The sequence below is a fragment of the Anastrepha obliqua genome, chromosome 3 (assembly GCF_027943255.1).
Source record: "Anastrepha obliqua isolate idAnaObli1 chromosome 3, idAnaObli1_1.0, whole genome shotgun sequence".
Taxonomy (NCBI): Eukaryota; Metazoa; Arthropoda; class Insecta; order Diptera; family Tephritidae; genus Anastrepha; species Anastrepha obliqua.
The window spans coordinates 87401702-87417430 of record NC_072894.1 but is presented as its reverse complement, the minus strand read 5'-3'; the positions used below and the strand labels follow the sequence as shown (position 1 = coordinate 87417430).

At 40.7% G+C, this 15729-nt stretch overlaps 1 protein-coding gene across 1 annotated transcript in view; it reads left to right on the top strand.

Moving 5' to 3' along the window:
• The first annotated feature begins 7189 nt into the window (after positions 1 to 7189).
• The window catches only part of LOC129243126 (mediator of RNA polymerase II transcription subunit 12), a 35650-nt gene continuing 27110 nt past the window's right edge, over positions 7190 to 15729 (top strand). Inside the window, 5 exon segments of the mRNA XM_054880276.1 lie at positions 7190 to 7929; positions 7932 to 9129; positions 9180 to 10616; positions 10670 to 12359; positions 14533 to 14720. Of these exon segments, the coding sequence (XP_054736251.1) occupies positions 7311 to 7929; positions 7932 to 9129; positions 9180 to 10616; positions 10670 to 12359; positions 14533 to 14720 (5132 nt within the window). The 5' untranslated portion in view covers positions 7190 to 7310.

The window sequence follows — 15729 nt, the reverse complement described above, 5'->3', positions numbered from 1 at the left end:
TTTTGTTCTTCGATTTTTTGGAACAAATACTTAAAGGATCGAGCATGGCAACCAGTCGTGGTTTCCACTTTTACAACAGAGGAGCACTGTAGATGGAAATCGCTGTGTGGCAGATTTGTGAGAGAAATGTCAGTCAGTTTGAAACCGCTGCTGAAGCGAAATTAGAATGGTGCTATTTAGGGGCAATGCGTGTGTTTTTATATTCGAATTTTCAATGGAGTAGTGATGATCCATCGCCCTGCAGTAATGTAATAATACATAATATGGAAATTGTGTTCAGAGCTGTTCAGGCTTTAAGACGTATAGGTAGTGGTCCACACCGTTTATAGCCACATTTCTGCACCCCAAGCCCTCCACCTTCTTGTTCCAAACAATTGTCGGGGTCGATTCTGGATAAGTAGGAGTTTAACCTGCTACAATATCCGGAACGTAATTGTGCCAGTGTTACACGTATCTCACGAGGAAGCTGGATCTCTTCATCTGCTAAAGGTGGTGGTTAGACTACGATTACGGCATTCAGTGCCCGGTGGTCGGGAGCTTAAGAAGGTGGTGACGGTCTCCCGATGAATGTCGTTTATTGACTGTCTAAACACTGTCGGGTCCAGTAGATTACTGTCAGTTTTGTCCTGGATTTCGTCGGCGTAGTTTAAGAGATGTCTCTTGACGTGCCTGGGAGGTGGTTCAGGCTCAAGCAGGTGTCTGCAGAGGTGAAACCTGCGGTAACATCCCAGCAGGAACTGCTTGCTAAGCAGTTTGTTATGCTCCATTACTGGGAGCACTTGTGCCTCGTTGTGAAGGTGTTGAACAGGGGAGATCAGGAGGCAACCCGTCGCTGTCCGAATGGCAGTATTTTGGCATGTCTGCAGCTTTATCCATTGCGTGTCACTGGTTCAAGGCGACCAGACAGGCGCAGCATAGTTAAGAACCGGCCGGCCAATTGCCTTAAATGTCGATAACAACAGTTATTTTTCTTTTCCCCAAGTGCTGCCGGCAAGCGATTTGAGGACCTTGTTGCGGGTTTGGACTTTAGTGGCAATTGCGGTTGTGTGCGCTGAGAAGGAGAGCAAACTGTCGAAGGTTACACCCAAAATTTTGGGGTTGTTTACCGTCGGAATTGGCGTGTCCTCTCGCAGGGACGGTTTTGGTTAAGTCCGCGGTTTATCTGGGCGTTTATGGTGGTGAGTGCAGGGGTGATGATATGCTCACGGACGATAAGATTCCCCTTGGTTGGCGGGTTTCCCAGGTTGTAGTAGTGGGACCACTCTCCCTGCTTTCTACTTGTCAGGGACCAAGGACAGATTGAATACCCTTGTGAGAAATTCTCCTCCCAATGGTTCCAGGTGCTTCAGCATCAGAGCGTTTAGTCCGTCAGGGCCAATGGCTTCTGATGCTTTTGTTTTGTTGATGGCGATGATGAACCTCATCACCGGAGAAAGTAAGTGGCGCACTGTCTTTCGTCAGTTTGTGAAGCTTTTGGTAGCATGACGCTTGGATCTGTCGGCCGGAGGATGCAATATAAAAAGTCGGCTAAAGTAGTTCGCGCATCTCTTCCGGTCCGACGAAGTGCAACCGTTGAAGGTGATAGCCATCTTGTCGTTGTGCTTCGTGGGGTTCGACAGGGACCTAGCGGTGGACCAGAGCTTACTTACCCCAGAAGTGAGCTTACAGGTCTTCAAGTGCTCAACCTATTTAGTCCGCTTGTGTTGATCTACCAGCTGCCGGATCTCCAAATGGAGATCCCTTATGCGGGGATCCCCGGGATCGATCTGGCGTAGGTGGTCGCGCTCGTTTGCCAAGCTGGCTGCTTCGGCTGGGAAGCGGGCAGCAGCAGCTGTGAGCAGCTTGCGGAATGCGCGTTCGCCTGCGCGCACATCGGTGGGGATGGGAAGAGCGGCGAAGGTGTCTTCGGTGAATTCCGTGAACCCGGCCCAATTAGATTTTTTAAAGTTAAAATAGGACCGGTGGTTCGCGGAAACAAAGTCGGCAGGTCTCTCAATCGAGACGATAATAGACAAGCGATAACATAGGTCGCCACGTCATGCTATTTATCAGACCTGCGTTAGCTATTGTTAGATCAGGCGAGCTCCTGCAATTGCCCACTACCTTGGTGGGGGCGACGTCGTTCACAGTGCTGAATGTCGAATCGTCTATTTTCTCTGCCAATTGCTGTCCCCTACGATCGTTTGGCTGGCTCGAATGGCAAAGATCGTGATGCGCGTTAAAGTCACCTACAACCAATCAGTTTTCACCTCCGATGAGCGCACCTATAACGGGGTGATGTCCTGCTGGGCAGCAGGTGACAGGGGGTATATAAAGAATCAATATTTCGAGCTCGGAATCGCCTGTCCGGACAGCTATGCCTTGACATTCTAAGGTGCTGTCCCTGCGGTCGATCCCTTCATTAATGAGACGATACTGCACTCCGTGGTGGGCAATAAACGCTAGGCCACCACCATTGTCTCGCTCGCGATCGTGTCTGTGCACATTATAGCCATCCCTGGTGATCATAGGGGGCCTAGCGTGCAGCTTGGTTTCCTGGACCGCTGCTATTTTGATACTATGTCGGCTCATAAAGTCAACTATCTCGTCGACCTTGCTCGTGAGTCCGTTGCAGTTGAATTGTAGGAGCTTGAAGCTTGTAGATAAGGTCGTTGTAACTCAGGTGGTGAGGGACGCGTGAGGTTGCTTACGTTGGGCCTGCTGTGCAATCCGCTGTAGTTTTTGTGGCCTGATGATGGTGGGCGGCCGCGCCACGGGGGGCGGTTGAGGATGCAGAGCTCTGCAGCAGGGGGCAATAGTCAGTTGTCCAATCACTGGTGGCTGGAACATCTTCGAAAATGGCACCAGCCATTGCAAGAATTGCATTTGACTGATGCCAGATACCGAGGTATTACGGTCTGACAAACGGAACAGACTGTGCGGGGGACCAAGAGCTGCTGGTTTGTCCCCGCACTGGAGTTGGAGCACGAGGGAAGGGGATGGGTTAAGTCGGGGGAGTTATGTTGCTCCGATAGGCTCCTTACCGTGGAGGTATGGCTTCTGGTGGCGGTTGGTGGTGCCGGCCTATCAGGGGGAGTAGGAGCCGTGGAGGCATCGGACGCCTGCTGGCGGGAGCAACTCGAGGCCACATACCGTGTGGACCACTACCTATGAGTCTTAAGGCCTGAACAGGTCTTAAGCGGCTCCACCTGTTGCACTTAACCGAGTTCGAGTTCGGATGGAGCCGTTTATGGCAGACGCAGCAATAGAATACTTCAGTTAGATGTGTTGCATGCTCCCAGGTCCTTCTCACATGCGCGAGGTTTCTTCTGCATCTGCTGCATATTCTATCGACTTATGCCGTCGTGAGTACTTGACTCGAGCGTCTGTTATTTGTCGTCAGTTCGTAGACAGTCCACCTCCCATCGATGGTTGATTTTTTCTCTGCGTTTTGCGCTGCCACTCCGCGCGTTCCAGGAGCGTTTTGCAAAGCTTTTAATTGCATTACAATACTAATTTGATGCACACATGTTGTTGATTAAGCTGTCTGGGCTCAGTTGTTCACCCAAGAATAACTCAAGCGTTCGGCGTTCTTCATTGAAACGATAGCGGAAGAAGAACAAGTGTTCCGCGCTTTCTATTGCACTGATTAAGCTTGGGCAGAACGGAGTATTCTCCATGTGAAAACGATGGGGGTACTGCAAGAAACATCCGCGGACGATCAATATAGTTAAATAGTAGTCCACGTTCCGTCTCTTCTGGTCACCCATGGGCTGATTTCGGTTATAGGTCTAAAGGTCTAACGTTCGTTAACAAACGAGTCCGCTCTGCTTTGCCACTTTTCTAACGAATGCAGACGTTCTGCAGCTTTCGTTTCAGTTCTCGGCTTTACTCCTTGTCTGTCATAAAGTTGTCCCGTTTCCTGCATAAGTATGTATATCTATTGGGAGCTTTCCAGCCATGACGCAAATTGCGTCGTCGGATATGGTCCTGTATGCGCACGCGACTATTAGTGCATCAAACACTACACCTGAGATAGGGGTCTAACATTCGATGGCTTAGCTCCTGCCCATATAGGAATAGCATATAAGATGACTGAATCCACCACCCTTGCCAGAGGTGCCGTCTGGCGCTTTGCGGTCCGCCTATATTTGGAAGAACTCTTGTAAGAGCACCGTTGACTGCCGCTGCTTTGGAACCCATATTTGCTAAGTGTTGCTTAAAGCACAGTCTCTTACGACAGTATTTCATGGCCACTTATCCAAAATTTCATGAACTATTTTTTTCTTCGCGCAGTTACGAGTACTGCTTCTATTTTTTGTACTGCCAACTTCGGCCCCGCTACAGCGAGCCATAGTTGAGCTCTAGCTGCTGCATCACTACACTTCTCCTGCATGGTTTAGCTCCTTGCCTGTGCCCACGAGGGTAATGTCACCGGCATAGCCTACCAGTGTTGCTTTCTCTGGCAATTTTAAGGTAAGTACTCCGTCGTACAAGGCATTCCTCACTGAGGATCCAGGACTGATCCCTGAGGGACGCCACCAGTGACTTTGTATGTCTTTAGACTGTCATCCGTATCATACTCCAAGAGTCTATCCCTAATGTAGCTTCGTATTATGCGCATTAGATATCCAGGGACTTGGAGATTTATTAGGGATAGCAATATGTTTGACCACCTCGCCAAATTGAACGCTTTTTTGTGTCTAGCATTATAATTGCAAAGAACTTCAAGTGTGTGTCCTCCTCTAATGGTCTCGCGCGCCATATTTGTCACCGTTCTAATAGCGTCCACAGTTGATCTAGTCCGTCTGAAGCCAAATTGTTTGTCAGATAGGCCGGTTGGGCATTCCAAATAGCTTTGTAGCCGGTCACAAATTATGCGCTTAAGCACTTTACCCACCATGTCCAGCATACACAGGGGTCTGTATGCTGAGGATTGGTCCGGATGATTGCCAGCTTTGAGTAACAGGTAATCGTTAGAGTCAGCTTTTTCCCTTTTTTAACTCTATTAGGAACCCACCGTAGCCGAGGCTTGGTGCGTGCCTAGCATTCGGAATTTAGAGAGAACATAGGTTGAAATCTCGGTGAAAAACCAAAATGAAGAAAAAGTTTTTTCTAATAGCGGTCGCCCCTCTGCACGCAACGGCAAACCTCCGAGTGTATTTCTGCCATGAAAAAGCTCTTCATAAAAAAATATCTGCCATAGGTCTCTCCATGTGTAACAACTTCAAGACGCACACCACAAATAGGAGGGGGAGCTGGGCAAAACACCCAAATAGGGTATACGCGCCAATTATATACATATATATAACGAGCCCATCTTTTTGGGTTGTGCAGATTGTTTTGACCCTCTCACTGAGATCTTTCAATTTTACGCTTACACGTAAGCTATGCATTCCTTCTTTTTTTGGAGTATAATCGCATCAGATCTAGATCGAAGCGATCCCTGGGTTTTCATAGTCTTTATTGGCTTCGTTTTCCTTTGAAGCGTCTGCCATTTTTCTGTAGTCGCAGAAGATGTCGATTTCTGTGGCGATATTGACCTTATTTTCCTGGGTTAGGCGATGTTGCTCCTTCGTGTGCTATAGATTCTTTACTGGTTGCAGATCTCCGAAGAAGCTTTTTTCAGCTACTCTTGTTGTTTTGGGTATCTGCAAAGGGCTGCGAATCACTTTAGGCATATGCTTTTCTTCCTTCAACGGCATGGTTACCTCCGTGGGTGCAAATTTTATTTTGCTGACTATTTTCCTTATAATCGTGGACATTGCGGTGTGTATAGGCATATTCCATAAGGACGTAGATTTCCTTTCCCAGGTGCCTAATGAAATCAGTTAAGGAACAAACTTTTGGCTCCGATTTGTTATTTGACGGCAAGGTCCGATTGTTTTAATGGCTATCAATCACCCGTGGGAAGTTCAGCTGCCCCTGTTGCTTGCCTTCGTTGTAGCGTGTGGGGTACCAGAGATCAACTCAAGGAGGGAGCTTGTGTACGCTGTCACTCTGTTGGTTCGTCGATGGCTCGCTGCCAAGCTGGTTGCGGCGGGTTCTCCTAATAACAGAACTCTCCCTAAAGACTGCAACTGACTTTACTTATGCATACTGTTATGGTAGGTTAGGCTAGGTTTCTGTGGCAGTCGGCTTAGAGTAGCCAACTCCCTTAGACCATGAAGGTCCGTTGTGGTACCACTGTGTAAAACGGTCGAGTTCTGTTGTAGCAGCAGCTTACTGTGTTCGACTATCTCATCTAGCGATAGACCCAGAAAGACTGCTCTGTCTCACTATCTGCTGTCATCAAGGCTAATTCATGTTTTCGTTTTGGCCTCTCGTTCGATATTGTTACTAGTCGGTTCGCGAAACTTCGGAAGCGGAAGGAATGTTGGGTAGCCCACTTTAAGAATGCTGCAAACAATTAACCCTTTTGCGCCGTTAAGTTCATTCCATCTCCTTTTTAATATAAAATCCGATGACCAGTAATAAACCGTATATTAAATATTTAAACGCAAGGCAACCGTTGAAGTGACCGTAGTATTTTGAATCGGCTTTCGCTCATTTTAATATGTTCACATATTAGTCGATGATCTCCTTTTCGTGCTTAACTCCCAACCCGTAATTAAAAAACGAGATTTCCCATAGAGATTATAAAATAATCCTATATAATAGCCATACTTATTGACATACAACCCTGTGTTTTCTGTGTAATAGATCATTATTTTTACTCGTGTAAAGAAAAACGTCAAAGTAAAAACTAGATGAAATGGGTGCCGGCAAAGAAAACAAGTTTGTAGACATAATTCTAAAAATTTTGTTAGGTATTATTGACTATGCATTCATATAACAGGAAAAAGCGTGTGTTCATACACGCTTTGTCCTCCTTTTCCTTATTATATAATGTAATATCGAATTTCGACAATCGTTGTTTACGGATTTCCTTTAAATTAGCTTGTTCTTCTTCATATCGTTAATAATAAGTAAACGAACCAAAAACTCAAAAATATTCCACCAAAGCAATTTCTATGAAGAAAAAACTTTCAAAGCAGTATTGACAGCTGATTGTCTGCTATATGTGAACGGGTAGATTAATTTTGTGGATTTATTGCTAATTACTGCATATGTGAACGTACTTTATTCTCTATTTTCTGAATTTTGACTTGCATCCCGTTTATTTGGGGAAAAAAACATCGATATATGGATTTATACAGTCAATAGAATTTGTCCGATATATTTAGTATCTGTCGACTATTTGGTGTTTTTAGATATCTGTCCATCATTAAGTTGGAAAGGAAAAATATAGTTTTATTATGAATAGATTCTAATATTTCAACTCTAAAGAAATGTTGCCTTTACTACAAGAGAAAAGGCCTTTGAAAAGATCTCGTTTAGGCCCTCCAGATGTGTATCCCCAAGAAGCAAGGCAGAGAGAAGATGAATTGACTCCGACAAATGTAAAACATGGGTTCGCTACCACTCCACCGTTGGCTGATGAATTTGGGACCGCTCACCATTCAAATATGAATGCCAATAAAGTTGGGTCGTTTTTCAACTCAATTTTATCAAAGAAAGAGGAATTGTTGACGTTGCAAGATACAGTTCGAAAAAAACAACAAATAAATTGTAAAGATAATTTCTGGCCTGTTTCACCACGAACAAAAGGAGCTTTGGATGCTTGGTTTAAAGATCTTGCTGGAAACAAGCCACTTCTAAGTTTAGCAAAAAAAGCACCTTCTTTTAACAAAAAAGAAGAAATTTTTATTATTCTTTGCGATAACCAAGTTAATATGCAACGTGCCGCTTGGTTTATTAAATTAAGCGCGGCTTACACATTAAGTTTTACTGAGTCAAAAAATAAGAAACGAAGTATATACGACCCGGCAGTAGAATGGACCGGTAATATTATTAAGTTTATGAAAGAGCTTCTTCCTAAGCTTCATGAATACTATCAACGTAAGACATCATTGCCGTTGTTACTGCAATTAATAATAATAAATTATTTTCAGTTGGTTCAGAGAGGAATTCGCATATTTGCAACACGTCGGGTTCTGGGGTCTCGGGCCAAATAATTTCATCTCCTGTAGTCAACAGTCCAGTAACAGTTCACAGTCCATTGACGATTAATTCAATGCCTACCGCTCCTTGTGCATCATACGTTGGCAGTGCATGTGCTGCCAATACTAGTGGTAATGCGTGTTCCGGCTCAAGTTCTCCCATATCTGGTAATGGAAGTAATTTCGAGGATTGTCGAAATGCCCTGAAATATTGGAAATACTGTACGCGACTTTCCAAGTATATGCACGAAGAGTCTTTACTTGATCGTCAAGAGTTTCTCAACTGGATATTGGAACTAATGGAAAAACTGCGTTCACAGACATCATTTGATACGTCTTTGAAAAAACTAATACTTGTTTTTGCCTTGCAATACATGCCGGATTTCGTTCAATCCGAACGTTTGAGCAGAAAATTAGCAATATTGGTTGCAAAAAATTTAACAGTGCTTTTAGATTCAAATGTTGAATTCCATTCATTAAACAAAACAAATGAGGCTACCGGAGCCAATATGGAAGTTGATATTACCGAGGAAACCAAGTTAGTGGCGGATTCAACGTATGCATCGTTAAATGACTGTGTTAGTTGTCCTCATCATCGCGACATTATATTGTATTTAAGCACAATTCTTCAAACAATTACATTAGAGTGTCCTACAGCATTGATATGGAATGGAATTAATGAAAGTCGCGCCTCATCGGCATTGTGCGGTAGCCCACTTGATTACATTAATACAGTTCCATCTGAATTGCCGATGCCACTCAAGTGTGAAAAATCGAATTCTAATATACGACGACAGCTCCAAATTGCAGAGGCAGAAATATCTTTGCGTTCCAAGCACGCCCAAAATAGTTGGTTTGCGGAAAAATGGCGTAGCTCAAAAGTGAATTCATTCACCCATGTGCTTAAAATTCTTGACTATCTAGATACTCACTGTTTTGATCGGAGAGATAATGATAACAATATAGACTCACTTTACTCTAAAATTTTTCCACTTCGTGAGACGAAAAGTTATGATTCTGAGCAAATAAGTAAACATATACCGTACATTCCTAAAAAGGACGCTCCTACAGTAAAAATACTTTGTGAATGGGCTGTCTCTAATCAAAGGTAAGTCGTGCTATTTTGCAATTGGAAAATTTTTAAAAGTTAAGTTTTAGATGGGGAGAGCATCGAGCCATGGTTGTTGCTATTTTGCTGGATAAGCGACAAATTGAAGTTACCTCTGGCGTGGACAATGATCAACCTCATAATTCAAATTGCCAGGACGAAAAGGATTCAATCAATTCCGGAGTTGGTTTAATTGGTGGCTTACCAGTTTTTCAATCAGTGTTAATGGATTTTTTGGATCGAGATGCTCCGGTTTTAGATGAAAATGGCTCACAACAAAATCGTACCCAATTTATTAATCTTGTGCATCTTTTTAGCACATTAATACGTTTCGACGTATTTTCACATAATGCTTATATGCATACTTTGATTTCGAGGGGTGATCTTTTAAGGGAAAATTCGATAGCCGAATTGGATAATGTAACCCGTAATGAAGCGTCATCAGTATGTGGCACAGAGTCAGTTGATAATAAACCCTCTCCTACTCATAATTTTGATGACGAGTTTACATCCACTTTAGATTTTAAACATAGTGAATTTGACGATTCAAATGTTGATGATGATTTGGGGAAACTACTTCAAAATATTAAAGAAAAAGGTCAACAGAGCGCCCTGGAAACACCTGATAGTCCGAAATTACCCGATAATTCGCAGACAGATTTGAATGAGTCTCTTATTTCACGTCATTATATATATACAAAACATTTCCCCATACCTCAAGATGAAACTTGCGTGTCTTATAGCAATGAGTGTAATCAACGATATATTTTGCTATTTGGTGTCGGAAAAGAAAGAGATGAAAAGAAACATGCTGTAAAAAAAATGTCTAAAGAAATTTGTAAGCTTTTTTCTAAAAAGTTTAGCATTGACATTGCAGAAGGTGGAAAAGTAAAGAAACATTCTCGAAATGAGTTTAATTTCGAAGCTACTACGAGTAAATGCAAAAGTATGGCATATTTTGAACAACATGTAGTTACATCTCAATGTGCTATTGTCGTATTAGAACAACTCAATGGGTTTGCGGCGGGTAATAACAATTACTTACCCGTTCAGGAACATGTAGCCTTTTTGTTTGATCTGATGGAAATGGCTCTTAATATACATAGCTTGCTAGAGTTTTGTGATCATATTCTGAAAGAGTTACCCGAAATTGAAAACCAGTTACAAGCAAAGAAATCTAATTTGGTTCGATTATACACAACCTCTTTGGCTCTTTATATCGTTGGAATACTACGAAGATACCATTCATGTCTTCTGCTCAGTACGGAAGAGACTATATCAGTGTTTGAAGGATTATGCAAAACGATAAAACATGTCAACAATCCTAAGGAATGTAGCTCAGCGGAACGATGTATTCTCGCTTACTTGTCTGATTTATATGAAATATGCATTCTGCTTAAGTCGAAGGAAACTGAACCAGAATATTTTTCGATAATAGCTGTTATGAAAGCTTTTAAAGAGCTATACAACTCTCCAGAACAATTAAGGTAATCTATTTTTTAACCACGATAAAAATAGTTCTAATATAAGGTATTTTCAGTGCTGTTCCGCAGACGTATAATCCTCATTTTTTACAAGAACTATTCATATCACCTAGAAGGGCTGGTAGAATAGATTTTCATTGTATTCGGCAACTACAAGACTCATCATCCAACGTCTATAGTTTTGTATCAAATGCTATTTTAGCCGTTTGTCAAGAGACTGATAATGACCGGTTAAACGAAATTGCAATATTGTGTGCTGAGTTGACCGCTTCATGTAATTCACTTTCAGAGGAATGGATAGCGGCACTTCAAAGCATTTGTAATGCTTCAAAGAAACTTCGATATCCTCATCTTTTCGAGCAAGTCGATATACATGATAACAAAATCCATAATTCATTAGCAGTTTTCATTTGTATTTTGGTGGCAAGGCACTCATTCTCTTTAGCTGATTTTGTGCTTAAGTTCGCACTTCCAACGTTAGCATATGCGTACCCTGTTGGCGGTGAATTCACAACCGATGCTGAAGCTGGAGCTCGTCTCACTTGTCATTTAGTGCTAAAACTGTTCAAGACTATTGAAATACCACAGCCAAGAATGTATTCAGTAAGTACTTCACCGAATCCAATAAATATAGTTGGAGGATCGTTCAGTATAAAGTTGAGTTGTGATCGTCACTTATTAGTGGGTGCACACAAAAACATTCCCATACAAGCAGTTTTAGCTGTTATAAAAGCGATATTAATTGTTGTTGATCTTAAAACACCAACGGTACCAAATAATAACGCTTCAGCATTAAGTAGTGGGAAGCGCAGTGGTGTTAATACACCGGTGCATCCAGGAAGTACTCCAAAAACTAACGATCGTCCGGCTGACTTGAGCCAAATACTTGGTACGAGTGATTTATCAAATATTGCTTCGTGCATAGACCAAGATATGAATCAACCGAATTCCGTGAGTAGTAATGCAAAATCTTTGGAGCAAGTGTCTTTGCTGGAATTCGCGAACCATGTTCTGAAACAAATTTGTTCACAAGAACATGTATTAGAACGCTGTTTGAAACATGCAGATAATTTATGTGAAATGATTATTGATGATATGCTTACAACAAAACAAGTTCAGCGAGTACTATATATGATTTGCTATCCTGAAGCTGAGTATAATATAATTTCGGAAATGGACCAAAGATCGATGATTGTTCGAATTTTGGAAAATCTTGAACAGTGGACTCTTCGAATATCGTGGTTAGATTTGGAATTAATGTATCGACAGTCAATGAATAATCCGAATGAACTGAACAATTGGTTAGATACTGTTGCCAAAGCTGCAATTGATGTTTTCCAAACAGATAACGGATCACCTACGCATGGAGGAAAAGAAATGTGTCGTGAAAAACAGTCAACTTGGCTAATTGCTCCCTTAGTATCTAAACTAACTCCAGCAGTTAAAGGCCGTGTTCTTCGTGTTGCTGGGCGAGCACTTGAAAGCATGAATTTTTTCGCTAAACTACCTAAGTCAGATGGTAATTGCATTAACAATGGGGAAGAACGCGATAGAAATACCAGTGCCGCGATAAACCAATCGTATGGCGTATTAAACGCTAATAATAGTGCCAAAAAGATCACGTTGAACTATCAACCCTTCTTAGGACTTATTCTGTCTTGTTTGAATGGTCAAGACGAATATAAAGAAAGCCTCCTGGTATCGTTATACTCACAGCTCTCTCACTGCTTGCAGTCATTCTCTGAGGTAAATATATTATGTATATAAGTATATGTATTATATGTGTTTATTTTGAAAAATATGAAGTTTGTTTATTTAAAAAAGGTTCACTTATAGCATTATACAAGCCAGCATTGTTATTATTCAGTTATACTCAAGCATACAAATTTTGAGCACAGGGACCTATGCGCGTAAAAACAAACATAATTTTTATATAACATTTTTAAAAATTAAAAAATATATGTAGTCAAATCTTAATCTTAATATCAATATATCTTAGCCTTATCATTATGTCACTCACTTTATATAGTTCACGCGTGCATCATTTGTTGCATGTTCGGCCGAGCTCTTATGGTGCGCATATGAGTATTTGTATTTAAGCATATAAATTACATTTATGTTAGTTTTTTATGGACGAAACAATATGTAAACAAATTTAGCTGATATATCTTCTTCTACCAGTTTTTGCAAGTGATGTCAAATTTTCCGTTCGTTAACTTTTTCTTTTTGGCAGAGAATTTTCGCTTCCGCCCTTAGTTTAGATTGATGGCTAGTAATGGCTAATTTTGTTAACGAACACAACTATAAGAAGCCTGGTTAGTTAGATATGTATATTTTTTGTCAATGCTATGGTATTTGCTATTTGCTATGGTTTTATCAAGAGGCGTGTACCTCAAGTCGTGATATTTTGCACACTAAGTTTGATAATCATGTTCTCAGTCGTTTGGCTAATGTCGATTAGCCTCGCCTAGGGGACTAATTCTAATAAAGTAGTACTCATCGAAAAATATTGAAAATGAATTATGCCTGCTACATTCTTATAACACATTTATATTGCATTGAAATCTGAAATTTCGACATCGAAATCACGAACACTCATTTCGGATTTTGCTAGGTTTTCTATAAAGTCAGATATATCAGGCCAGTCCATAAGTTCGTGCGTTTTTTAAAGGTGGTTTTAAAATTAATAAAAAAGATGTGTAAAGTATTTATTAATCAATAATATATTTTCCTTCGTTATTTACAATGTCTTTCCAACGTTTAGGCAAATTTTTAATTCCCTGCCCAAAAAATTGTTTGTCCTTGGAGCCAAAATACGCTTCGTTATTCCTTTTTATAGCTTCTTTTGAGGAGTAGTTCTTGTTACTCATATGGGATTGAAGTCCACGGAAAAGGTGATAGTCATAAGGTACAACATCCGGAGAGTATGGTGGATGCGGCATTAGTTCCCATCCTAGCTTGTTGTTGTTGTTGCAGCAGCATAAACATTCCCCATACTTACATACGGTGAATGCTGCTGGAGTGACAGTCCTTCGCCGGATATAAATCCGGGTCGTTTCGGTAACGTAGAACCGACTGTCGTGGAAACTTTGCCCATCCGAGCTCGTTCAGCTTGCTTAATGTGTGCCTTGCGGTATGAGGTGTTGCGTTGTCGTGGTGAAACAAATCTTTGCGTCTATTCACTAAAGACGGTCGATTTTTGTTAAGTGCCTCATTCAGGTTTGATAGTTGATGTGAATAATAATCATCAGTTATGGTTCCAGAAGTTCATAACAAACAATACCGGCCATATCCCACCAAATAGACAGGAGAATCTTCTTGGGGTGAAGATCATCTCTAGGGGCTAGTGTTTCATCTTTATCTAAACCAGTAACGATACGGTTAAAAAACTTTCATTTTCAAGCCGTTGCAGCATCCTCCACGTCGCATTTACCACTTCGGAATTTTGAAAACCACTTTTGCGCAGTCCTTACACTCACGGTATTCTCTCCGTGAACAGTGTTTATTTTTGCAGCAGCAGTTGTTGCATTTTTACCACTTTTATAAAAAAATACAAAATATGCTTCTTATACGCGTTCGAAGATTCTATTTTATTTTTTAACAACACGTGCTTCTATCTGCGATTAAAATCACTTGTTGAATGCACAATATATCAAAGAAAATATAAATAGTTCCGTTATATTCCGCGAATAATTTTTTGTATGCAAAAATCGTACAAAAGTGAAATTATGGACAAAATACGCACGAAATTATGGACTGACTTGATAAATCCAAGATTTCGAAATCATAAAAATATATGACATTCTGATGGAATTCCAAAGATTTTTTAAATCTCATATTTCAATGTAGTGAAAACGCACATTAATTCAGAAAACTGAATTCAAACTTTATATTACTTTTGTTCCTTTTTTATTTCAAGTATGATTCTTTAAATGAATTCAATGATCCACAAGAACGGGAAGAAATATTAGATGCACTGCAATTACGTTTTTCCTTGGTCGGTGGAATGTTTGATACAATACAGAAAAATGGCACATCAACAACAGACTGGGCTATTCTTCTGACACAGCTGGTTTGCCAAGGAGTCATTGATACAAGCTCTAATCGGTGAGTACTATTTACATGATATATTACTGGTACACCAAAGATTAGAAATCGTTAACAAATTGGGTCTATAGGTTTAACCGATCTAATATAAAAATTGTATTTACATACGCTAATAAATAAAATAATAAATACCACCGTGATCAAAAAGTCCCGAAATATATTGAGAAAAATTCGAAATACATGTTTTTTCCTCAAAAGTGAGATTATGGCCTTCAGTCAGCAGGATCAAATACTCTAAAAAAATGTCTGGAACTCTTTCCGGCAAAGCGATAAGAGCTGTCTTCGATGTTTTCATAACTTTCTTTCGGCTGTTAAAACGTATTCCTCATAGTGTTTTTTTTTTGACTCGATCAAACAAAAATCGCACGGAGCCATATCAGGTGAATTCAATGGCTGTTGAATGGTATTCGTTTCGTTCTTGGTGAAAAATTCACGCATAATGATAGGACTGTGCAACGGTGCGTTATCATGGTGTATATTGGTTCATTCGGAACTCTTAACTCACTCGCCTGATGTCTGGATTGCGTGTCATACTCATAAGCCCACGACTCGTCTCCATTAATGATACTTTTGATGAATGTTGGGTCTGATGCAGCCTTGGAAATCATATATTTGGCGATATCAATGCGGTCCCTTCCCACCAAAAGGTGTTAAAGAATCATAAAATTAATCTTCAAACTTCAACAAATCTAAAATTACTCAACTTTGAAATGGTTAAAATTTTAAGTCAAGAGGACAATTTCTACAAAAGCTTATTGTTTTGCTGTGTGCCTTCTTCTTGGTTGTTAGAGGAACGAAAAGAAACTAGCAGTATTTGGTTTTCGATGTTCTTTGACTTCCACACAGTATTCTTTTTACATGTGGATGCACATATTTTCTTTACAATTTGTATTTCTTTTAACTTTATTTGTGCGTGTTGTCATGTATAATACAATCAAACTTCAGTGATAAAACTTTAAACGAAAAGTGTAATTATATGTACGAGGGCGGATCAATAAGTCCGTGACTT